At 44.0% G+C, this 26,987-nt stretch overlaps 1 protein-coding gene across 2 annotated transcripts in view; it reads right to left on the bottom strand.

The window, feature by feature from the left end:
- The window catches only part of PDE11A (phosphodiesterase 11A), a 275,983-nt gene that overhangs the window by 231,752 nt on the left and 17,244 nt on the right, over positions 1-26,987 (bottom strand). The window contains exons 1-2 of one of the 2 annotated variants that reach the window (XM_025216277.1): positions 10,720-10,769; positions 4,081-4,239 (exon numbers count right to left, since the gene is read on the bottom strand). In XM_025216277.1, the coding sequence (XP_025072062.1) occupies positions 4,081-4,239; positions 10,720-10,728 (168 nt within the window). In that variant the 5' untranslated portion in view covers positions 10,729-10,769. Of the gene's footprint in view, positions 1-4,080; positions 4,240-10,719; positions 10,770-26,987 lie in introns of those variants that run through there. The other variant, XM_025216276.1, reaches the window with a different exon arrangement.

Below are 26,987 nucleotides of genomic sequence, written 5' to 3'. Positions count from 1 at the left end.
TCCCTGCATATTCCTCTTTCTTGCAGTTTTACTCTCACTCCAAAAGCATAAGCAGGTGTTGTATTCTCTACAGTAAGCTTAGTTTCTTTTGCACGCACTGTAAGCAGTGGACACTGAAAACACTGATAGAGGGTGGTCATTTTTAAAGATGGCAATACTTGTGGATTTCTCTGAAGGAGAAAATTTTATGCACCAGCCTCTATTTAAGGAGAACCTTTGCATAACAATAAGCAAAACATTACCATTAATCAAAAATGCTTCTTTCCAAAAGATACCCATTGAATCAGAGGGCACGTCTACAAGAGACTCTAACTGCACAGTAGCCTAATAATACTGCACAGCAGCACATCACAGCATGCAAAGTGCTTGATCCAGTGCTTTTCAACATCTTTATCAATGATTTGGATGTGGGGGTAAAGAGCTCAGTGGCCAAGTTCGCAGACGACACCAAATTATGGGGGAGCGTAGTCACGCTTGAAGATAAGCTGCAGATACAGGTGGACCTAGACAGGCTAGCAGGGTGGATCGGAATCAGATGAAGTTAAATGTCGAGAAATTAAAATGCTCCACCTAGGGACAACCCCCGCCCACATTACACACCTACAAGCTTGGCAAGGCCAAACTGACCAGCTCCCCAAATGAAAGGGACCTGGGGGTAATAATAGACCACCGTATGAATATGAATCAGCAGTGCGATGCTGTAGCCAACAGGGCAAATAATACCCTGGCATGCATTAATCGATGCATCTCCAGCAAAACTAGGGAAGTGATTCTTCCACTCTACTCGGCATTGGTGAGACTGCAACTGGAGTTCTGAGTTCAGTACTGGGCACCGCACTTCAACAAGGACGTTGTAAAGCTCGGGACAGTCCAGAGAAGGGCCACCCATATGATCAGAGATTTGCATGGCAAGCCATACGAGGAAAGACTGAGGGACCTGGGACTCTTCAGCCTGAAAAAGAGAAGGGTGAGAGGGGACTTGAGAGTGGCTTACCACTACATCAGGGGCATACACCAAGGGCTCGGTGAAAACTGTTCACCAAGGCACCCTTGGGGAAAACCAGACGTAATAGTTACAAACTCCTGGAAGCAGGGGGTTGGATTAGATTAGGTTCCCAAACTGTGGTATGTGTACCCCTGGGGTTACACACAACATCTCTGGGGAGATACGTGGGAGAAATTGTGTAATGGTGGATTTAATTTTCATTAGAATAATAATTGGCATTTAAGGGGTTAAGGACAAGACAAGACAAAGTTTATCTTTGTCTCTTCTATCTCTGATCCACACAACATGCACTTCACTATATTAGTTAACCTCAATGGCTGACTAAAATTTACAATTGGTGACTAAAAATGTGTGAGTCGTGTATATAGAGTCAACATTCATACTATACTCTCTGTTTGTACACACACGTGTGTGTGAAGGAAGGTAAATTATTATCCACTGCCTCACTTCTTAACGTTAAAATCTTATCTGAACTACAACTGAACATTTAGGATATTCAGTACACATTGGCTTTGAGTCACCCCCATAATGCTGCATGGGGCTTTTTCCTGAGTGGTTAAAAAAACCAGAACTCCTAATGTGTAAGTATCCAGGTGTATAACTTTAAGACCCTCTTAGATTCCACAATGCAAGATAATATACTCTAAAATGTTAGCCAGGGTGTGGAACCCAGTGCAAACCGAGGGCTAGGCATGGAAAATGACAGTTGTAGTATAAAAGTAACTACCTAAACATGGCTCTCATAAAAAAATTGAACATTTCAAAGACTGAAAGCTGTGTAAGAAAAGATGTGCCATGGAGTGGTGTTCAAAGGCAGACCTGTAGTCAAAGAACTGTCAGTTCTGAAGATACTGATATCGGAGAAGCTGGATTCTACTACAAGACACATTCACCAAGTTCTCAAACAGACACACAATAAGGTGTCAAATGACTTCAGTCTAGGTGCACCTGACAATATCTGAACCAATAAGAAGACATAAGAGCATTCTACACATAATTTTAGCTCACAATGATAAAAGTGCTCTGAGAATATAATGAGAACCTTTCGAGTGAAGTGTCACACAGCATAAAAGCAGGTTTGTGTGTATAAGTGTCTATATAGAGCCACACATATAATGCATATGCCATGTTCTAAGAGAAATAATATATGATAATATGTTAAATACATATCCAGGTTAAATTGTTTTTTGTAATATAGACTATACATTTTATAGGCAATGTTAAATTTGTTTATCATGTTCTAAAAGAAAATAAGATTATACACACACACAATGTCAGTGTATGCCCATATTATATCTGATTTTCTTCTAGACTATGACATACATGCATTGCTGACAGAGAGAAAAACAGGAACTAATGATGTAAGTTTTTGGTGGATACATATTGGTTTACGTATCAGGGCATAGGACTCTTTCTACGTTATTAATTTTTAAACAGCCTTGAGTGCATCAAAATCCCAAATCAGAAATCTATGGAGAACATTCCATGAAGAAATATCAGTATTTAGCATTAGATATGTGATGCAGAATATACTAGACATGTAGATATATTGCAGACATCATAAATGGGCAGCCTCTGTGTATAACACATAGCAGATCAGGGAGAAAGCAGGTAGCATAGCAGCAGATAGGTCAGGGAGTGAAAAGCAGAGCAGTAGAATAGTCAGGAAACCAGGCAGGGAGCAGAAAGCAAACAGAAGATCAGACAGGGGAAAGGGATTGGAGTGGCACTCATGGAGACTATAGGGCTAATACGTGGTATGCCTGTCAAAAGGGTTGACACCCACTGCTTTAAAAAACTAACTCCCACCTATAATCACATCTGCACTAACGCTCCCATCAGAGCCAGACTACTCATAAGACAAAGCAGGCACATGCAAAGGGGTGCCGATGTGCCAGAGGCGGTGGCAGTTGCCACCACCCACTAACTCCCCTTCCCCACCGCAGAAGGGTGCTGCTGCCACCGCTGCCCCAGCACTGTTCCTGGGAGGCAGTGGTGCTCCATCCCCACCCGCCTGTGAGCCATCCCCTCCTCCCCATTCCACGTTCAGCCGTGCACCACCCCCTCCCTCTCATGTCCGGATAGGCAGTGCCGAAGATCCTGTGCCTATGAGCAAGTGAAGTGTAAATCTGGCTCTGGCTCCCATCAGTGGGGCTGAACTAATGAGTCCAATAGTGGGAAAGATTAGCAAAGATTGTCTCATAAGGACACAGCCAAAGGACTGTCAAAAACAATTAGTTTACTGTAAAATAAAAAGAGATCATGAATAATAAATTCCCTCCCACTTTAAATGGATTTTTAATGCAATGACTCTTATTAAAATTAAATTATCTAAGAGGATGTGTCCTAATGCAAAAGCTATGCATATTGTATCATAACTTTTTAACACACAAAACTCTGAAATACTTACTTTTAATCATTTTGTATTAGTAATTGTGGCTCCTCTATTATTTTACTTTCAGAAGGTTAACAATGTGAGGCAGCACACAATCAAATGTGGTGATTACATCAAGCATAAATAAAAATAATAGAATGTGAATTTTTATTCCTATATCATGTCTTTATTAAGTGAAATATAAAGAAAGTGAAATACCACATATACTAACTCTTTTAAACAATGCTTCTTTTTAATAATAGCTAATGAATAAAACAATAATAGAAAACTAACAGTTGACTTCATGAAATAAGGAATAGGTAGGATAGAGCTCTACTGCGGTGTGTGATGATCATTTTATCACAAGGCTGGGACAGCAACATTTTATTAGTTCTACCTAGACCTTTATGTAAGAGTTGAGAAGACACATTCTCGATTAGAAAACCCATCCAGATAGATGAAGCAACAAACTAACTGAGCTGACAGCATAAATACTAAAATAACTTAGAATAAGTACACAAGGAACCTTCAAGCTATCAAAATATAATAATATTATCACCCTGACAAAAAAAGTCAATTGATTACAGATGATAAGAGTTTCATCTTACATAATTAGATAAGTGGTGAAACAATAACATCTGCAGAGAATATCTCTGAAAATACTAAGGAAATGAAGCATACAAAATAAACACAATCTTACTTTTTCATCATCATCTGTAAAAGGGGCACCTCCAGGCGTCTTATTTATCGCTTGGGCGACACCAATAATTTCTCCATCACTGTTTCTAATGGGCGTGCACAACAATGATTTTGTCTTGTATCCAGTCAGTTTGTCAATTTCATCATTAAAGCGACGATCCTACAAAAGGAAACAAGGTAAGTATTAACTCTTGCATCTTATATGTCTGAGTTTTCTTCAAGGATAGGAGTTCACTAAATACTTTCTTCAGTGTCTTGACAATAGTGGCATCATATTGTTAAATTATTGTACCATGCTTCAGAATTGCATTCCTTAGGTAATATACTGAGAGAAATAAGTCTACTTTATAAGGGCTTTCCAAACATCACTCTGTGGAAAGGGATACCACAACGCCTATGTCCATCCTACATTCCAGTGGCAAAGAGGACACTGGAGATAACTGCACCATTCTACAGCACAAAGGTAGGTACCCAGAAGATATTGCAAGAAGAATATAAGTGAAACATCACAGATAGAAGCTTATGAGGAACATAGAGGGGAAACTAATACAATATTAGAGGATTTAGGGAGGAGCAGAGTGGTGTAGGATCTTTGAAAGTGACAAAAATATCATCCTGCATTCTGAGAAGAAAACCAGGATCATGTCTTTCTCTTTGCTTTATGATCCCTTGCAACGTCATACGCAACCTTGCAGCCCCAGACTGGAGGAGTGAAATGGGGATTGTTCACAGGCTGGACCCTGGGCAGAGTTGGTCCACAGGACCAGAGTAACTCTGTATACTGATCTGGCCTCATGCACCCAGATCTAGCTACAGAGCAACTCTGCACGCCAGCCTGACTGCACACCGATGTGATCTAGTGCGCCAGGCCGTCATCCAGCCAGCAGTACTCCCCACAGTCAAGAAATTAGACAACAAGTAATGTCACAGAAACAAACAGAAATGCTATGTTGAAGCCAATGATGATCCTGGACAATTAAGTTTGCCAGTTTGCCACATAGAAATGCATGGGTTTTGAAACAATGAAAGATTTCATAGAGGCCATATGAATAACAATATAAAATTAAACAACAACCCCTGTATTATCAAAGTGGTGTCCAGAGTTTTTCCCACAATATTAGTATTGCCCACAATATTAATTCTACAATATCAATACTCCTATTCATGTAGAGGATAATACTATGTTAACCTGAATGTTCTTAAAATGTACTGTTCATTAACTGGCTTCATGTTCACATTTATTTGTAGCATTCTAAGGGGTGGGTATGTTTTCAGTATGGTGTACAGGATTTAGTAGCACAACTTTCATTAATGTTAATGGGATCAGTGTGACTGAAATTTAAATCTACCCCTAAGTATTAATTACATGGCAAGTAGAGATTATTTATTCAAGGAATTTGCAAACTTAATGTTATTTATTTTTATATTTGGCAGACCAGACACTGTATGTTACATTAAACAGACTAGATACTTCTTTATACTACGAGTGTGAAAAATATGTATTAGCCTGATTTTTACATTCTGATTAATCTGTTTTCACTTAGGTTTTATCATCTCAGGATTTCATGAACTATGTTAGTGAATGTAGGTATATGATTTCCAGATCATAAACTGAATTAAATTATCAATAAAGATATTTATAATCCACATAAGAAATAATGAAATGTATATTTTCTCAGAGAAATCATACATTTAATATTCATGTGAATGTATATTATGAGCATAAAGGACTTCTCTCAATAGGATTATGAAAACCTGTGTTTGATTGTACTTAAAAATCCAAGTCACACAGGAATTTCAGTAATAGACAGCATAACCAATAGTGAAAATACCATAACCACACTCAACTATGCAGAAATAGTAGTATTCTGTACTGAAAATGTATTCTAAGATAACACATAGATATACCTTGTTAGGGAAGCATGTACCTAAAAGCTAAATTATTAACAATGCTTGTTCCTTCTGTTTAATCAAAAGACCTCAATTTTCAAGATTGAAATTTAAAATAATTTAATAGATACTAAAATTGATTTTACAGTTCACAGTTGATTTTGATTCCAGTTTAGATGTAGTGAGACCAGTGGCGATACGTAGGGGGTGCACCACGGGGGGGCATGTGCACCCCGAGAGCACACCACCTGACCGGCCGCGCTTGCCACTTAGGCAATGGATACGGCGGACAGGTAGGAACACTGGTGCCACGTGCCCCCCCGACTAAGGACAACACCAGTCGCCCATCAGTGAAACTACTAGACACTCAGTGTTGTCTCTGAGACACACCAGCTATGGATACAAGTTACACATAAACTGGTTTAAGTGATGAGAAACTGGTTTCAACCTGTACCAGAACATAAAGGCTAGGAACAGACATTATACTAAACCGGTTTAAGTGTTCAAAAACTGGTTTAAACCTGTAACAGAACATAAGTTCAGTGCACATAAACCAGTTTCAAAATGGCCGAAACCAGTTTGCAATAAACCTGGTTGAATGTAGTATCAAACTTAACTGATTGAGCTCAAACTGGTTTATGCAACTTCTGTCCCAGACCCCTTCCTGGTTTAAGTTAAACCAGAGTCCCTTAGCATCCTGACATGCTCTCTGGACTGAGCTCTCTGCTCCAGCAACAGGCCTGGCCCCGCCCCACTGTTCCCTAGTTGGAGCAGGAACTGGCGGGGGTGGGGGCCTGGCCAAACGCCAGCCCAGGGAAGAGGTTAATTCCCACCCCCCTTTCATCCCCTGTCCAACCAGCGTGACCTGCATTTCTCCACTGGCTATTCCAGCAGCGGGGGCATGGTCAGCCCTGGCAGTAGACTGGAGTGAACTGCCCAATGAGGGGGTTTAATTCCCTGCTGCCGCCACTCACTCTCCCCCTCCTCCTTTTGTTCCGCCACCGGAGTTGGATTATGTCCCCATCTGGTCATACTCCCTCTTCCCCCACCCTCTGAACCCTGCAGGCCAAGGTGGAAGTTTAAACCCCTCCTCAGTCTTACTCAGGACTGCTGGGACCTTCCCCCCTCCTCCCCCCGCCAGCTCAGCTTCCCTGTGGTGTAGCAAAACCCCCAGTTTTTCTTTTTTTCATTTGAAAATATATTCCCTCCCCTTCCCCAACCATTTTTACTTTCTCTCTGCTCTCTCTAACCCTTATACGTGACTACAAGTTGTACTAGGTAAACTAAGTTACGTTCTTATACTCCCTTATAGTAACAAGCCCCTTTTACATTGTAAATAGTGTTCTATTATGTTTGTATTGATTTTTACTGTTTTAATTGATATGATTTAGGCCTGTGTCTGTAAAGTAATGTCAAGTAATGACAAGCTTCCATTTTGTATGTCAAGCCTCCACTTTGTGTCCTCTGCCCTGATATAACCTATTTTATAATATGTTATAACTGTGACTCATGTCTAACTAGTCTCATGTAAATTGGTTCCTGGATGAATGGGAATGAATGAAGGTGCTTGAGGTACAATGGTAGCAGGCCTCTACTGAATGATCAACTCAATGACTGGACCATCAACTCAACAACTGGACCATCAATTCAACAAACAGACCACTGCCTTGCATTGACTCACCCAGGAACCACAGACCTCACCCAGGAACAGAAACAAAACCCAACATTTGAAAGATAAAGAACCTACACGAACCCAACATTTGGAAGACAAAGACCATACAGAAACCAGCAACCTCACCATTGTGTCCCATCAGACAATGAGGACACCTGGATTTTCACTATGCATCTGAGCAGAACTGTCCTTGCCTGGACATGTCCTTCCCATAGGAGACACAGGTAGCCCACCCCTATAAAAGGGGTGGAAGAGGGTGATCTCTTTGAGACGCCCTCTCCATCTGGACCAGCACCATGCCACACCACCTATCCACCCAGAGGCCCTGCCGGCGACCGCCTCTGAACAACACCTTGCTGGGGAAGACCCCAACTGGCCATCGAGGATCAACTCACAGCCCAGGATAGATAGCTATCACCCACCTTCCCTCCCCAAGCAAAGGACCTGGACTCTGTTCCTACACACCCTGACTTTAATCCCTCCACCAAGCCTTTCCTCTCCTGCTACCGTTGTGTGGGTGTGTGTGTGAGTGCTTGTGTGTATAGGAACCAATAACTTCGTGAGCTGTATAGTACATTGCTTGTCTAATAAAACTGATATATATATTTTTTGACCCCGCGTTGGTCTCTGTCTTGCTGCTGGCTCCCAACTAAATCCCCGTCTCTCTGACCTCCCTCTGGGCTTCATTCCTCTCTGTCGTCTCTATCTCCCCCAGCTCTGGCTTTCTCTCCCTCTCCGTTGACCTCCCGGCCCTATTCCTTGGCTTCCCAGCTCTAGCCTCCACTTTGTCTTCTGCCTCTGTCTTCTCCATGATCTCTCTCTCTCCATTCCCACTTGTGTCTTGCCACCACTGCCTTCTCCCTGATCCCGATCTCTCCCTCCATTCCTCTGCCTCTGTCTGTCCCCGGCTTCTCTGGTGTGCTTCACTGCCTCTGCCTTCTCCCCAATCTCCCCGGCACCTCCCATAGCATCCCCCGATCTGGCTTGCCTCCACCACCTCCAGCGGATCCTCGCTTTCTTCCCCTGGCACCCACAGCCTCTCCTGGCACCCACAGCTTTCTCCCAGTTCCTCTGCAGCTACCTGGGCACCCGCAGCTTCCTCAACCCAGTTCCCGGCTCCCCCACAGTCTCTCCACTATGGCTCTGGCCCCGGCCCCGGCCCTGGCCCTGCCCCCGGCCCCGGCCCTGTATTCTGTGCCGGCTTCTCCCTGGCACCGCTCCTTTGCCCTGCTGCCTTTTGGCTTTTCCTTTGATCAATCAACCCCAATTAACCTTGAGTTACTCCAACCCCAAATGACCCCAAGTAACCCCAGGGTACATTGACCCCAAGTAACCCCAGGGGCCATTTGACCTCGAGTAACCCCGGGGCCATTTGACCTCAAGTAACTCCAAGCACCAAGTTACCCCAAATGCCCCCTAGTGTTAACACACAGCCATGAAAGTGCATCTTTGTGTGTTTAGGTATGTGCATATAGTTTTGTATGAACCCACAGAGTGTTTGTGTAGGTTGTGTGTTTGTATATAATTTTGTATCATGCCCTCCTGTCTAACAGCACAATGATCCTGAGTGTTGATCTGGCGCATGTCAAGTCAACATTGGAAGGGAAGGGAGGACTGCTCTAGTGACCCCAAGCTTCTGGCCTGAACCACTGCAGGCATTTGCCTTCATTTTCAGTGGATGGCTGTCTACTTGCAAATTGGTTCAATCTCTGCAGGTTAGACAAACCTGCAAAGATTGAATCAATTCAGGCTCGGGCTTTTTGAATGTTTGACCCTAGCCACGCAGATTGCAGTGATGAAGGTAGAACAAATACCTCAGCATATAAAAAGAAAGTGCACATCCATCCATTCTCATTATAGGAATGCAATCAAGTACAACTAACAAAGAAATATCAAGTGAAAACTGACATATGTCTGATTTTTATAACTAAAAATACATTACTATGCTGAACATTTTTTGAATAGGGCGTTCAGTAAAGGTAAGACTAGAAAATGTAAGCATGCTGGATCACATTGCTACTTCACAGATATTCTATGTGGATTCACAGATTCACAGAAGTTTAGGGCTGGAAGGGATCTTGTGAGATCATTGGGTCCAGCCCCACTCCTCTGGATGCTCAAACTTACTCTGCCAGAACATGGAAATTGCTCTTTTCAACCCAAATCCTTGTTGTCTTTTTGGCAACATATTTGCTAAATCACATAGCATTTAGCATGCTGCTTGAGATCTAAAATTCTAAATGCTAAGCAGGGAGTTTCAGAGAGGCCTGTTACAGTGGTGGTAACAGCAGGAAGGAGTCATGCTCAAAGACCCCTCACTGCACTTTATAGAATTGGAAGTGTCCACACTGGGCATGTCTACATGAGACACGTACTGTGCAGTATACTAATTACCTGTGCAGCAAACCTCTCGAGTCTACACATGCGTCCATATTGGGCTGGAGTAAACTAATTTACTCCATAGCAGTGCACATATAGATGCTGCCCTGGCTGGCTGGGGAATGAGGGTGCTTCAGTGCAGGGGCTGCCTTCTGGCTAGCCCTGCACAGAGCCCAGCCAGCCTTTCCACAGCACATTGAGCTGAGGGAAGCAGCCCTGGGCTGGCAGCCTCCAGGATCCCTGCCAGTTGGGGCTGCTCCACCCCGGCACAAAATGTCGCAGTCCTCAGTCCACACAAAGAGATGTGCCTGGAACCAATAAACTCCAAAGTGATAAGCTCCAAGTTTTATTCACACACGTTAATATGCACACCTAGATGCACCCACTGTGTCCGATACTCTTCACTGGGCCACTGTACAGCATCCACATGCTGGAATATAAAGATTCACTGAGATTATGGAACACTGTTCCTTCCATGAATAATAGATTTGTTTTCATTTGGATAGTCTAATGAGGAGCTGATAAATGAACTAGAAAGAACATGATTGGCCCAACACCAGAAAGAAGACCAATGCTTTCAGTCCTTGACAGAGCAAAATTTCCTATCACTCTGCTTCGCTCACCAAGAGGGAGATGAATACAAAGACAATTAAAGAAAAAGTCAGATTAAAAAGAATGGAATCTGTGCCCGGAAATTACCTTACTCATCCTAAGTCAGTTTGATGGACTGGTGGTTGACCTCTTCACATCTGAAAACAACAATTAAATACCCTGTGACCTCTGCAGGTATCAAGAGGCAGCAGGTATGAACTGACAGATGATCATGCACAAGGAGGGCAAGATCTTTGCTCTACGCCTTTCCACCTTTTCCACTGCACCGTTCAGGAACAGAAAGGGGAAAGAGATGGAGATACTGTATATACCAGGGGTTCCCAAACTGTTGTACACATACCCTGTGGGGTTCACAGAACATCTCTAGGGGGTACATGGGAGAAACTGTAATGGCAGATTTGATTTTCATTATAATTGGCATTTAAGGGGTTAAAATATAAAATGTATGCTGGTATGTGGGCAGGTGGTAAATCTAGAAGGGGGTACGCAATAAGAAAAAGTTTGGGAACCTCTGGTGTATGCCTTTCAGGCTGAAGAGGTTGTGATTTTCAGGCCTGATTAACCTAACAAAAGTCAAAGTGTCCTTAAGAAATAAGGTCTATAGCTCTAACCCACTCTGCAGACATATATGTCAGTCAGAATAGAGATGAAACTGATATCTAAAGGCTAGGGGATGATTTTTTAGGGGAAATTTCACCTGTTTTACAGTAGGATAAACCACTGTACTTATACTTCAGGTTATCATAGAATAATTGAAAAATAGGGCTGGAAGGGATCTCACAAAGTTACCTAGTCTTCCCCAATGCTCTACACAAAAGCAAAGCCATCTAAACCAGTAGCATCATGGTGGGGGCAACTGGGGCACTAACCCAGGACCATGAGCATGTCAGGAAGCATGGTTGTGGGATCACGCACCAGATCCTATCACACCTTACTACCACTGCAGGGGGAGCCTGGGATTCCGGGGATCATTCCAAGCTCCCCCTGCACTGGCTCCTGCTGCTGCAAGCACCGCAGCTAATAGGGCTTGTGACAAGGGTAGCAGTTCCACATGCTGCTTCCCACCCCACAAGCTTCATCAGCTGCAGGGCTCACAGCAGGGCAGCATTCCACATTGCCATTGCTGCAAGTCTCATCAGCAGCAAGGCAAGCTGATAAATGCACCTCCTCAGTTGATGGGACTCCCAGCCACAGGGGAGCATCTGGCCACACATTCAATTAATGACATTATAAGAACAAGCCACAAAGTTATTAAACATTTTCTGTAGAATAACTTTGTGGTGTATTTCTTGTTTTATCACACCATTTATTGATTGAACATGTGACTGGGTAACAACTTAAGGTGCAATTAACTGGTTAATCACACCTTAAGTGTAACGTGTAGATGAGCCAAAGAATCACTTCCTTGACTTGCAAGCAATACCTCTGTTAATACAAGCTGGTATACTTTTGGCATGTTTTTGAAAAAAGAGTATGTTGTTGACTCTCATATTCTACCACTGTTGACTCATATTCAGGTCCTTTTCTGCAGTACTGCAGTCTGTGTAGTCATTCCCCAGTTTGTATTTGTGCATTTGATTGCTCCAAATTGAGTTGATTGCATGGTTAACCTCTTTGTAATGTAGGAGAACAGAATGTAGTTATTCTTGTTATTGATGTTTTGTCACATTTTTGGCACTTCAAGATACTGGATATCCCCCTCTGCTGATTCTATCCTCAAGCTGTAAGCAGGCTGAAGTTCCTATTGCAGTTAATCTGTAGACCCTACTACATAAAAGGTATTTTCACATCTCACAGATAAATTATCTTAATTCTTGCCTCATTGATCTGTTTTTCAGCTGTCTGTGTTTAAGCCTATCCCTACACAGAATGCCACCCCTATTGTAGTCTGCCAAGCTGCTACTCTATTTCGTTGAAATCCATCCTAAAGGTTCACTTTTTATAATGCCCGCAAGAGGTGATTCAACAATGACACAATGACGCTAATGGTAAAATAGAGGTTCCAGCTCGCTCTGTTATTTCAAGTTTACTATATTTTCATGAGAGTAAGAGTCTAGGAGGAGTTGCCTGTGATTCAGTGGTAGAATCCTTGTTTACCACACAGGAGACCTGGGTTTGATTCCTAGATACTTATACACCTACAGCCATCAAGGCATCAAACACCTGGACTCCATCTGGTCTTTGAATTTTGTCTCAGTGGCCTAAAAGGAGGATGGCAGGTCTGGGCAGCCTCCACTCCTCCGAAAATTCCTGCCCAGACGTATGCATTGAAGGTCTGGGTGGCCCGCATGTATACACCATCATCCAGAAGGATTGATGGTTGCTACCACCAGGATCCCAGGAGGTAAGGACCGTGTACTTTCAGTCTCTTAAATAATGCAAAGCACATTATCAGCGCTCCAGGAATAATAAAACATTGTAGAAAATAATTCAGATGTAATAAACAAATAGTTGATGAAATAGTAACAGATTTAACCTTTGTGCTGTTTCTCTTTATGAACTGTGGAAGCTTACTCTTATAATTATACTATATTTAATTTATTACAGGTTTAAAACACACATTTACAGGCATGATCCTGCATGGTGCAAAGCCCTTTTCAAGCTATTAGGAGCCTGAAAATCCTCAGTTTCTTCTGAAATTAAGTGATGGTGCATAGCAGTTTTCAGGGGTTCAAATACTATGCAAGACAGGGCCCTTGATACCATTATTAAAATAATTCATCTTGGAGTTTTCTAGCTCTGTTAAGGAAATTGTCAGACAACTAACTCAAGGGAATCTCACTGATAAAGCAATGATTACAGTTAATAACCCACTCTGTAGAGACAAAAGATAGTTACTACACTCCTGAGGCACAAACAGGCCCAAGGAAGAAGAACAACTCCTAATAAAGTTACAGAATTATAAAGATTAAACAGAACCAAACAAACCCTAAGCTGATTGGGACAGATCACAGTAATTGAGATCTGAAAACTGTGGTCAGTACTTTTCATATTGATAAAAAATAAATAACTTAAGTGACATTAAGATGGCCAAATACATACCTCAGTTACTTAGCTGCCTGAACATTAAATCACAAGATATTTGATTTTTCTAAGGTGACTAAAATGATCTGTTTCTGCAACCTGCAGCTTGCAACCACATGAAACAGGAAACCATACTTACAGGTCAGAATATAAACAACATACATTTATATCTATGATTAAAAAATGTAGAGCAGAGATGTCCAAGTTCTAAGTCCTGGGGGCCACACCAGGCACTTCATGCAGGTGCCCCTCCCACTATTGTTCTGCATGGGCACTATCCCCCCCAGCATATCCCCCATCACTGCTGCCCTGCACATGTGTGATCCCTCTGTCTGGGGTTAAGTCCCAGACTCACCCTCAGCTCCCTGCATGGTCCCACTCCCTGGGGCAAAGGCAGGAAGTGGCAGCTAGAGGAGGGTGGGGAAACCCCAGACACTCTAGCACTTGGAGTGATGGGGGGAGAGCGACAGGTAGATAAGAGCCTGTGAGCCATGCATTAACCCCTTGTAGGCCACACGTGGCCCAAAAGTTGCCAGTTGGATAGGCCTAATGTAGAACATAAAACTTACAACAGACTAATATAGATAGTTTGGATTAGAGTGTAATGTGTGCCCAGAAATGTCTTCCCAAATTAGTGTTGGGATGATGATGTAGCTGTGATGGTCCATGAAAAAATGCAAGAGGCAAGGATTTCTGGGATAACTTCTATTGGACCAACTGTATAGTTGGAAAGGATAGAGACATGCTTTCGGGTACCAAAACCCTTCCTCAGGTCTCTGAGAAAAAAGCCAATAGCTTGCACTAAACAGCAGATAGAACAAAGGCCTGCTTAAAATTCCATATGCAAATAAAAACAGGATGTAAATAAAAAAAGGATTTATAGGAAGCTGACAGATAAGAGCAATACAGTAGAAAGGGAGTGGTTTATTCGTCAACCAACTCATCACCAGAAGAGAACTCCTAGCTGATCACCTGGCACCAAATGGGACACAACCCTTCCTTAATAATAAATGCAAAAACTGTCAACTCGGCACCCCCACAATGAAACCATCAGAATCCGTAGATTCAACATGTCTTTCCCAGAATGTGGTATAATCTCATCCAGTGTACCAAATGCCCTCATGGACACTATAAGAGTAAAACTAGACAAAAATTACACACCAGAATGAACAATCACAGAACAAAAGATAAAGGACAGAAACACTAAAACACAGGAAGGAGAACATCTTTCACAGAAAACACACTCCCTTTCTGCCCTTGCAGACCTTGTGCTCAAGAGAAATTTACAAAATACCTTTAAGAGATGGGCCCGTGAACAAATATTCATTAGCTTACTGAATGCTAAGACACAGGAATTTAACAAAGACATTGGCTTTATGGTTTATTATAATCAGGGATCCTGGTTTTCCGTGATAAAAAATCACAAATTCTCTGATAAAAAACCCAAAATCTGTGGTTAAAATTAAATGCCCCCCACAGCTCTGCTGGTTTCCCTCACTCCCCCTCACAGCCCCCCAGCCCTGCTTGTGCTCCTTGCCCACCAGCCCCACCTATCTCCAGCAAGAAGAGTGAGCCTGAAGCAGCCTTAGGTAAGTGTGAGTGTTGGGCCCTGCCCTTCCCTCCTCCCTTCCTCTCCCAGAAGGGTTGAGGGTTTCCCCACCCCTTTTGCAAACAGCTCTTACAGGCTGGAACTCTGCCAGCCTTCAAAGCTCTTTACAAAAGAGGGAAATCCATGGGTTTCTCTTCTAAAAGGGAAAATCCATGTTTTCTCTGATAAAAATGGGAAATCCGTGGTTTTCTCTGTTTTTCCATGGGAAACAGAAAACCAGGATCCCTGATTATAATCTACCTGATCTCCGCTAATCTCTACACTGCGCAGGTGATAAGGACCTCCTCTGAATGGCTTTGCTCTTCCACTTACCAGGTTGCCCTTTCTACTGCATTTCTCTTGTCTGCTAGCTATCTGAGAGAATGTGCCTTATATCCTGTATTAATTTATACATAGAATTTTATACATGCCTTTGTTCTACCTGCTACTTAGTTTAAGCTGTATTTGCTCTTTTCTCATTGGAGACCTGAGCAGGTTGGTATGCTCATCTATATGCCTCCCAACTAAAGAGTTAGTCCAATAAAAGATAACACTCACAACAATCCATGCATCTTTAATTAGATAATTTACAGTTAAATCTATAAAGCAGTTGGAAATGAATATGAATTTTCTTATATCACTAAAGATGTTCCGTGAATATGCTTCTTAATATCATAATCCAATGTCTAAATGATACTACTTTAAATCTCAATTATTAAGTACTGTGCAAATAAAATAGTGTTCATTATATCACTTGAAACAGGAGTATGTGTAATCTTGCATGTCCAGAGCTGTATTTTTATATGTCTCCACTACTCCATCAGGTTCAGATTAATCTCTCACTCCAGACTACAGGAAGACTGGGTGCAGTCACAGCTGTCAGTCACAGACAGATGCTTTTCCAGATATAGATCTATTGATTCAGTTTCCAGAAAGTACTGAGTTTAGTTGATAGTTCAATAGCACATTTGTTTTGGAAAGGTAGTGAAATGAATGCTCAGGGCTTCCTCCAGCTGACCAATATTGTTAAAAGGCCTCCTTAGAAGTAAAACAAAACATTTCATATTCACTTTTGGTCACTCTTTATTTAAAGATAATTTCTGCTATAAAGCTGAATTTTAGCTCTCAGTGTAATTACAGGCAGTCCTCGGACTTACAACACAATTGGTTCCTGACAACCACGTCTTAAGTCGAAATATTGTAATCTGGAACCAATTTTCTCATAAGAAACAACGTTATAAATGTGGGATTGGTTCCTGAACCGAGGCCTGATACCCTATTTTCACCAAAAATACCCTAGAATTTTGTACTCAATCAATTATAGATGAGTACATTAATGTATTTATATTGTAAATAGCAATCATATTGATTTGGAAGGACTTCTTTGAGGTGACTTTGCTGGACTTTTTGAAGGGCTCTTGGTTGGACTTTTTGAAGGGTTCTTGGCTGGAGTCTTCTCAGGAGTCTTGGCTGCAGGTTTTTCTGGAGTTTTGTCTGCTTTCTTAAAGAAAGTGTCCAAGGAAGTTTGGACAGATGTTCTCCAGGGAGACAGGCAACGCAGTGAACTTGCTCACTGGCATGGCATCTCATCGGATCAAGCACTGTAAAGTCAAAACTGACCTCATAAAGATCAAACAGGGTGTCAATTTATAAATGTTGTAAGTGCGAAAGGTTGTAAGTTGAAACGTTGTCAGTCGAGGACTGCCTGTACTTTGAATGTGAGTGTACTTGTATAAGAAAGGCTACGTATTCCTTTACTGTGAAAGGTGTTACTTTGGTTGCCATAGACTCCCCTTATAATGCTGGTAATAGCAGCATTTCTACAAACTTACTTAATATTTCAATTAATTATGACAATATATTTAATGCCTCTTTTGAAAGATTGTTTTCTGATTATATACATCCTCCAGTGACAACTAGCCATCATAGTTTGTTTTCTGAGGAAAAAAGGAGCCTAAAAATGAAAGTGAAAATCCAGGAAAGCAGGGTATATGTCATATCTCCCCTTAACTGACCGGCCTGCAGAAAGAATGTTTCTGTATACAATAAGGAGACTCATGGTATGGTAAGGGCCCAAATGCTTGGCTTATGGCATCACAGCAAGAACAGTGCCTTATAGTTTGGGGAAGGAGAAGGGGTGGAAACTACTCATTTTTACATTTTGCTACACTATAATTTTGTTTTGGGTTATATCTATTTTTTCCTGGCTCCACTTTTAATCAGGCCATAGAGCATGTATCAGCCAGCTGTTGTACAGTGAGCAGGGAATTTTCACAGTCATCCAACAAAGGAAAGCATCTGGCAGAGCAGGCAAGCACTGATCTAGTTGGTATAGGCAGAGATGCTTTTACTGAGGCAGAGAGGCATGGTGATTGGCAAGATCTGAAGGAGGAGAAAGGAGAGGGGACTTCAAGTCCATGTGAGCAGCTCTGGCTTGTTTTAAGAATATTAGAACCTGGAAACTATGGTCACGTATGAAGCAAAAACATAACATTGTGTTGCCAATATTTTAACATTAGGCTCCTACACTGTCACTCTTGCCCTTACAAAAGATTTCTTACAAGCTGAATAAATTAATGAAGCAACACTGCTGACAAAGGAACTTGGATTAAACACCACTTAGTTGAATGTTGATAATTTATTATTGAAGAAATCTTGATAGTATAACAATACAGCAACATTCATCTTGTGTAATTTGGTGTGCAAAGTGATATTAAAGACTATGTAGTCTTATTGAGATTGGGGTGGGCGGCATCCCCAGATTTTTTTAAATCCCTGTCATTTAGTGACAAATGACCCATTAATAGGACAAAATACTTAATACACAGTTACAATCCCCTGAGTTAAATCAATGTGGTAATTTAGGACTTGGTAAAAAGAGGGAGGGTGAAATACATTTGAAGTTAAAACATTATGCCAATCTGACATTCAGCTTTGATGATAGAATTTTAACAACTGTCCCCAGCACATCAGTGAAAAGAAGATCTCCTGATTTGCTGAATGGAGTTTGTCACAGGGGGAGAAAGACCGGGGAGACTCCCGAGTCCACGGGGGGAGCCCCAGGGCCAGGAGCAGGGACGGCAGGAGAAGCCCGCGCGGGGCGTAGATCACGCCTTAAGTTACTGGCGGCTGGCGGATGACGTCACTCCCAATCGCCGGCCGATGGAAATAAAAGGGCCGGCGGCAAAAAGGAGCGGGGCACGCACGTGGCTGCTGGGAGGGAGCCTGGCCGGGGTAGTCAGCTGGAGACGCAGAACGCCAGAGGTGACTGCCCGCGCTCACCACAGGGAACTAAAGGAACCCGGGGGCGAGCCAGCACCCGAGACCAGCACGACAGCTGCAGGTGAGCCGGGAGAGGAAACGGTAAGAGCCCCAGCGGCGCGGAGAGGTCAACGGGCCGGAGAAGACCCGGAGAGAGGGTCGCAGTTCAGGGAAGACCCGGAGAGAGGGCTGCAGTTCAGGGAAGACCCGGAGAGAGGGCTGCAGTTCGGGGAAGACCCGGAGAGAGGGACACTGCTCCCAGGGGACCCAGACAGAGGGTCACGCTGGTAGGGTACCGGAGAAGGAGTGGCGTTAGGCTGGGATAGGCGGAGAGGGGCCACAGAACCGAGCCACGGGCAGGTGGCCCTGTCAACGCGGAGGGATAGAGAGGCTGTCGGCTCCATAAGGAAGCCCATTAGGGGCAGGGGGATGCCTCTCTTGAGGCTCACTGAGCTTTTCGTTTGAGTTCCGGAGGGAGTTTTGTGTTTCCCCGCATTTGAAGGGGCTGAGGTGGTGGAGGCAGGGAGTTGGAGCGAGAGGTGAGCTCATTGTTTAAGTATCTAGGGGATATTCGGTCAACCACGGAAACGGCCAAGATCCGCTAGGCTGGGTAAAGGGCGAGGTGCAGGGGAGGAGGAGCCTCGCAGAAGACATCTAAGAAGCAGGTGACCGACAAGGGCAACCACGCTGCACGAAGCCCCACCCACTGAAAGATTCAAGTCGTGGCAGGCGAGAAGGGGCAGGTTGCGGCGCATGGGACGACCTCCCGGAAGGCCACCTGCAATGGCAAGGCAAGTACCGGCAAGCACTCGGATCAAGGAAGCCCGAGGTAAGATGTACGAGGCCTGGCGGGTACAGAGTTCTTCCATCATCGAGAAATAAATCTCCATGCACACTCCATGAAGGATTGATAGGATACAGATTAAATTGTGGACTGCTCTAGAGACATCTGTCCGCCAAATAAAAATCTCTAACATCTTACAATTTTGTACATCATGATATAATCATGTGTCAGAGTTTCCTGAAAGTTCAGAAAAAATAGCAATTTCAGGGAATAGCCCAAATTTATATAAAGCGAAGGATATTAAGTCAATACGACACAAGATTTGAGGTTAATCCAAACTCTTAAATCCACCTCAAGCAGGTGGAAGTGGGAAGCTGAACGTGCTGCTTGATTTACTGCATTGTAGGATTTCAAACCTGTGCTTTTTCAAAGTTTCTCCCCTCCCCCCCATCAGAGTATCAATTTTGGAAGCTATTACATCAAAGTTCCAACTTCTGCAATATTTCCATGTGTGGAAACTCAGGTTTTCATCAGGATAAAAGGTAACACCAAAGATGCTACTTAGTTTTATTAAAATTGTGATGATTCACTTTACTAACCTAAAAATGTAGTTGCCAGGCTTTCTTCAGGTGAATGCACACAGTGGCTGGAGTTTGGGGAATCCAGCCACTTCAGGGGAAGGGCATGGGACTGCTGTAATGTGCACACACTGTAATTTTTTTACCTCACCATAATACCATTATTGGAATGTTTCTCATCCTATAAAACTTCCCAAAATAGTCACTCCAAGTACTTTCTGACACAGCCTGCCAACTTGACAAAGTTATGTTATCTACAGCAGGGCTGTCCAGCTGGTAGCCCACAGGCCACATGCAGCCTACAAGGAGGTTACATGCAGCCTCCAGCCTGGCTGGCTATTACCTATTGCTCTTGTGGCAGCAGGACCAGGGTTTCCAGTCTGCCCTTTTCCTCCAGCTTCTGCTTCCTGTTCTAGCTCCTGGAGGCACAGTGGCACAGTGGAAGGGAGTCAGGCCAATGCAGCGAGCCCAATGCAGCATGCACAGTCCAGCAAAGAAAGGAGCTAGGCTGCCTATGCTGCATGGTGCAAGTGGACTGCCTGCATGGTGTGTGCAGCCAGGAGGGTGTGAGGCTGCTGCCTGCCTGGCACTTAGCTGGGAGGGGTGGGATGCATGTGTAGCAGGGGGAGGTTGGTAGGCAGGAAATAGGTCTCAATGATTGTTAGTAAGAATTTAAGAGGAAAGACAGGCATAAGTAAACAAAATATGCAATGGCCTCATAACAACCAGCTTTTTACCGTTTTGTCCAATTAGAAAACCCAAGCTGTAAAACTTAAAATTTGTGCACAGTTTGTGTTTTTTCCTCAGCACATTGTCTTTAATTAAAGACATTAAACTGTATAACTGCACCTCTCACAAGACCCTAACCTGAACTGGAGCTTTTGGATACTACCAGAATATAAGGAATAATAAATAACAATAACAGTAGTTATAGTAAATACATCTCCAAATGCTTGCTTCGGTATTTTATCAGTTTTAATAAAAAACTCTATTCATAATTAAGGAATTAACAAGATATGAAACTTCCTTTTTATACGAGATAAGTCACTATGATTACAAATTGCACTGATTGTGTCATTTAATAAAACACACAGGAATTATAAAATGCAATTTATGGGGGTGGAGGGATGGGGTAGAGAAGAGAATATTGATAAAATCCTGTCTTTTTTTTAACCCTTTAGTGAACTATACATTTCCAGATGTGGAAAAACAATTATTGTAAACACTTAGAAAACTATATTTAAGGAACAACCTAGAGGGCAAAGCACCTCTTGTCTGCAACTGTTTTATTGATCGTAAATTCCTCTTTGGGGAAAGTACTGCCCTGTAAAATGTGATGGTCAATTAGAGAAAAAAAGGAAATAAGACTTGATTTATCAATCCAAACACCAATTATTTAGCTGCTGCAGCAACAACATTATAGTACAACTGCTCTCTGTCTTATCTAGTCTCACATATTAGAAATATGTAAGATACTTTCAGACAACTAGGTGTTCTTATGGTATACACAGGACCAAATTAGCAAACGGGCATTTCAGACCTGTGGTTACACTTCCTGAATCATGAGATTATATCACAATCTCACCATTCAGGACAAAAAGGGATATTTCTAGCCCTTAAGGTTGTTACCAATCTTGAAAGTGTGACCAAGGGAATAAGTAACAGATCTGCTTGAGAAGGCCCACAGCTTGGAAAAACTGCTGTGAGCAGGATGAAGTCATGGCAGTAAGGCCTTATCTCCCAAATTCCTTTCTCTAAGCACAAGCCCAGTAGAGGATCCCACAGGTAGCTAGAGAGGAGATGCACAGACCACAAGCCTGGCCCCCACCTGCCAAATTACCCAAGCAGGCACTCTACAAATGGGTTATTCCACAGCCTATACTTTTAAATGTGGGGTTGGATCCAGCGTGGGTAAGGCCACAGGTGCACGAGCCACATGACCCAATGTACCACAAGTTGCCTGCATCAGGCCTTGATTGTATACAGTCTGAAAATGTACCTTACCTTTGAATCTTCTCACTTTCAGAATTCTGCCTACAGAATCAGAGTAGCCAACTGGCACATCTACCTTGATGTTGCAAGGAGAATGGCAGAACAGGGGCACAACTGGATCCCGCTCCTGTATCAAGTCAAGGCAAAGATGCTGTGGGCTACCTTCTGCAGGGATGTCGCTAGAGCACAGTAGCAGGGCTCCCCACTGCAGGATGTGGCCTGCTACAGATACCTCTATCCACTAATAGAGGTACTGGATTAACATGAATGCAAAGGGACAGAGGCCTCCAGGACATCCTTGCCTGGTGAGGTGTTGCCAACCAGCACTGCAGGTCGTGGGAAATCCAGTGGAGAAGATAGCAGCAGGGTCCCAGTCATGTCACCTTTCACTTCCTCTGAGGAGGATAGACTGCACAGCTCAACATTCTCAGCTGATATGTGAAGCCCTGGGGAATCAGAGCTCATGGTAGAAGTGATATCTTTTATTAGACCAACTAGATTTTTGCAATGAAATCTTCATAATTTTTTTAATGAAATCTTCTTAATTTTACAAGAAGGAAGCAAGTTTTACCACCTGAAACCTGAGACCCTGCGCCTGCCTTTGTTTGAGGTAATTTGCATTATCACAGAGCCCAGAGATACTTCATCACATAAAAAATTCCTGCCCAGAAGAGTATTCCATCATTTTACTCTTCTGTGAAATATGAATCATAACCAAAAGGAAATATGACTCTACATCCTGCTTGCCACCAAATAACTTTGAGATAGACAGACTATTCCAAATTTTCTCTGAGCCTAATCTGCATAAAATGAACTGTTCCAAACAGGAGATTTTACCGCACCTTCAACTCTCCTATGAAATATGAATTTTCATTTCTACCTAGGAGAACTTTTACAATCTTTTTTCCTATGCCTGAAGAAGGGTGCTTGTGCCCGAAAGTTTGCAAATAAAGATTTTTTTCCCCAAAAATCTAGTTAGTCTAATAAAAGATATCACGCCTACCACAAGTTCTGATTCCTATGAGCTCGGAAGAAATTTTATGGGCTCAAAGCTGGAGCAGGAGGGTCCAGTCTTGTCCCATGGCTCCAGCAGCAGGTGGCAGTGACCCTGAGGTGGCACTCCCATAGATGCCTGCAGCCTCTCCTCCACATACAGATTTTGGCCTTGCAGAGGCAAGAGATGTAAGCCTTTTGTGCCAGTTTGCAACATTGCAAAGATAAGATGCTCTGCTCCAGAGGCCCTGTGCTGCCTGGCCTCGGATTGGAAGTCAGATGCGTGCAGATGCCCAGGTAACATGGTAAGCTGTTTGGGTAGGGTGGTGTCCAGGTGGCTGCCAGCTGAGCTCCCCGGCCTTGCTCACTCCTCTGGGACCAGCAGCCCACTGGATGCAGGTACCCTGCCTTCCCTGCCCCCTTCCCCAGGTTGGCCAAGCCAGGCTGCTTGCAGCACCTGCTGCCGCAGCTCCAGACCCCACTGCCCCCTGCTCTCTCCCTGTAGGCCAGCTGCTCTGCTGCTGCACTGCTGCCCAGCCCACAGTGCCCAGACTTGGGGCACACAGGGTTCCCAGACAACTGGGACAAGGGGTTGGCCATGCCCCCACCCTCCCATGCCCCTGCCTCTCAAAGGAGGAGCCAGGGGACCACCCCCCGTGCCACCACCATCCCCCGAGCATGCCCTTGCTGTGTGTTCCCCAGGTGGTGTGCAATGAGCTGTTTATACAGGCGGAGGGGCGCCCAAGCCACTACACCTTGCTGTTGCTGATCCCGCTGATACCTACGGTTCTGATTCAGGACTCTGATCTACGACAGGTTGGGGGGCAAGCTGGCTGCCCAACAACCTCTGCCACCACCTGGAGGGCTACCTGTCACAGTGCTATACATCGCTGCCCGCCACTGCTGAGGAGGATATTGCCGCCAGCAATGATGCCTTCCGCAGCATGCGAGGCCTGTGTCACCCAGCTGTGGGGATATGGGCTTCTTAATAAAAGTTTGAACTGTGTCCCACCTCTCTGCATGCTGAGGGAGGGGGAACCTGGGGCCCGGGAAAGTGCGAGCAGGCCATGCCATTACAACCCTTCCCCTGTCAGCAGACAGGCATGGATGAAAATTCATTTTAATTTCACCAAAGCATTTATTAGATTGTCAGTAAACCAACGCACAACAGAAATAACACAGGAGCACAATACCCACCCCCCTGATTTGCTACAGAAGCATCAGCACAACACTAACAGCTAAAAACCCACCACCTGTCATTGGCTCTTCTTCCCCCACCACCCCCTCTGCCTCACCCTCCCCTTCATCCCTAAAGCATTGTGGTGCTCTCTTTGTCCTGCTAGAGTAGGGGCGCCCCTTACTCATAGGCACACTGGCTGTCCCTGAGGTTCTCGCTATGGGGGGCTGATCACAGATAGGGATCTCTATGGGGGTCAGCTCACAGTTAGGAGTAAACATAGTGATTGTCACATGGGTGGTCCCGGGGGGGTTGGGGTCAACTCAGGAATGGGGGCTGGAGTCATGCATTTAAGGAGCGATGTTCTCACAGCACTTATTGGTCAGGTCAAGGAATTTTACTGTGATGTCCATGATGTCCTACTGAGCTGCTGCCTCTCACTCTTCAACCTTTCAGTACACCTCCCGGAGTTTGTCCTGCCAATCATCCATGGACCATGCGATTCAAAGGCTGCCACAAAAGCCTCCATCATGATTTCTTTTGATGGTCACTGCTGGTAGTGGTGTTCATACATTGCTCAGCTCTGGTCCATGCTGGTGTCCATGCTTCAGGCACATGTCCCAAAATTTCAGTGGATGTGGTAGCTGGTAACAGGAATTTGAAAAAAAAAAAGTGCTGATGGTCTTATCCCCACTCCCTGTACTGAACTGACTATTGGTGATCACAAGGCATTATTCCTGCCACTTGGTGAATTAACACAGCCACCCGCAAAGGATGACTATGCAGGAACCCAGATGTCTCCCCAGTCCATTAAGAAGATCATTGTACATCTCTCAGCAACACAAATTCCTGATGCTAAATGAACTAACACTTCCCCCACCCCCAAACAACTTAGACAGTCCAGCACATCCACCCTCCTGTACACGAAATATCGCGGGACTGCAAGCAGCAGACATATTTGCCACTTACAGTGTTAACACCCTCCCTCCCACATCACCACGCTTGACCCTGGTGCAAAAGTGAAGCTAGGTCCACATAAGCCCTAGCTGCCCAAACCAATCTATTACTCCTTCCCTGTAACTTACAAGTCCCCAGGAACCTTGGGCATCTTGGACACCGACACAGATCTTTGGGTCTCTGGAGTTTCTGGCATGACAAACAAATCTGAGGTCAGTATCATCATGGAATCTGATGCATCCTCCTCTTCTGGGATACGCAGGAAAGAGGTTGGGGAGATTGAGATCATTGTCAAGACAACTTCATCTTGGTTCTCTGTGTTCTGTAGCACTTGCCCCCTGCCTCTGACTGGTGACCTGAAGGCTGTGTAGTGCATATCACACTGCTCGTTACAGTGGCAAGACAGTCTGTGGCATCTTGTATGGTAGATGACTCTGTGGCATCCTGCAGCCCCGCTGTGCCGAAGGATCAGAGGCAAGCATCTCTTGCATCCTTTGCCAGAATGCAGGACAATTTATCATAGTATGGAGCTAATGTGCATCCTGCACTCCGAATGAAAATGCTGGTCCTTGGTCCAGTGGAAAGCACATTTCAGGGCCTTCATCTTGCTGCAGCATGGGACCCAGTCACGGTTGTGGCTGCACTCCTTCATTTGCTCAGCAATGGACGCATAGACTTATTTCATGGATTTTCCAGCTGCACCAGAACCTATCGTTCCTCCCAAATATCAATCAAATAGTCCAGTTCTTCCCGGGCCCAGTTGGGGCCACAGCTTTGAAATGTATCTAGCTGCTGCTCCAAGCCTGGCAGACATTGCTTGTTCTTTTGTGCCTCCATCAAGTATATTTTCGGGGCCAAAATGAGTCACTGATAGAGGAGTCACTGCGCTCTGACCAGAGTCGCCAGATGTTTTCTGCACACAGCTGAGAGCAGTTATATAGATATGTGTATGGAACCTTTTTGTGCACTTCTGACTTGCCACATACGCATACCTATATAGATGCGAACTGTGTCTCAGTACTGGCACTCAAGCAAATCTGCTCATGTTACCCTTCCTAACAGAACACCTTTGCAAATCATAGCCAGCCCCAAATTGTCTCCCAGATGCCCCACTGTCCAAAACAATCATTCTTAATGGCTCGCTGGCACAAACACCCAAAATTCAGTGTCTGGCAGCTTGCAATGCAGCTTGAATTAAAGGAATTTCTGCTGTCCCTTCAAGCACACTCCCCCCCTTCTCCCTGGGATGTGCAGGAATTAAAATGTAAAGAGCAGGGTTGTTAAAGCTGTCAAGGCTCATGTCTTGCTATTCACCAAGCCTTAAATTGGGGCTCGGCCATTTTAGTATTCATTTCAGCACCTGCTTTTTTTCCACTGAACATGTGTCATCAAAAACTGGGTGTTGGGAGATTTTAGATATTTGTGACTTTGATTTTACTTGTTGCTTTTGGCTCCTCAATTCTGGCATAACTGTTGATGTGCTAGTGAGACCTATTCAAAAAAGGGGCACACGAACCTCAGACCCACCTTTCTTCCCTAGCTTCCTATTTAGAGGTGCTTGCTGGGGTGATGCTTTGTGGCTGGTCTAGTCATTGTTCCACTAATAGGCTATTATCTGCAGCCCTGGATCAATGACAGGTTTCCAGGGCCATCGGATACCCCACATTTTTACATGAGCGGCCATCACAGGAACCTGAGCTGTGTAGGAATAGAAATTTAAAAAGCATGTCTTTTATAATGCTAATAACTCTGTTCAAAAGCCCTACCTAGTGAACCCCCTTAACACAAGCTTTGAGCAAAAGAGTTGTTTTCTGCAAAACAAAATGGATTTGCTGATTCCTGATGGAATATCCAAGGAGAATCAGAAGCTGTTGGATGCCCTGCAGGTGTCCAACTGGAGAATGGAGGCACTCGATAATGCAGAGATGCTGCTATTGAACACAATGCAGACTATGCTATCCCTTCTACAGAGCCGCCAGTGCAGGGTAGCAGCTTCACATG

This window comes from Alligator sinensis, unplaced genomic scaffold, assembly GCF_000455745.1.
Source record: "Alligator sinensis unplaced genomic scaffold, ASM45574v1 scaffold173_2, whole genome shotgun sequence".
NCBI lineage: Eukaryota > Metazoa > Chordata > Crocodylia > Alligatoridae > Alligator > Alligator sinensis.
This window is presented reverse-complemented; position numbering and strand designations above follow the sequence as displayed.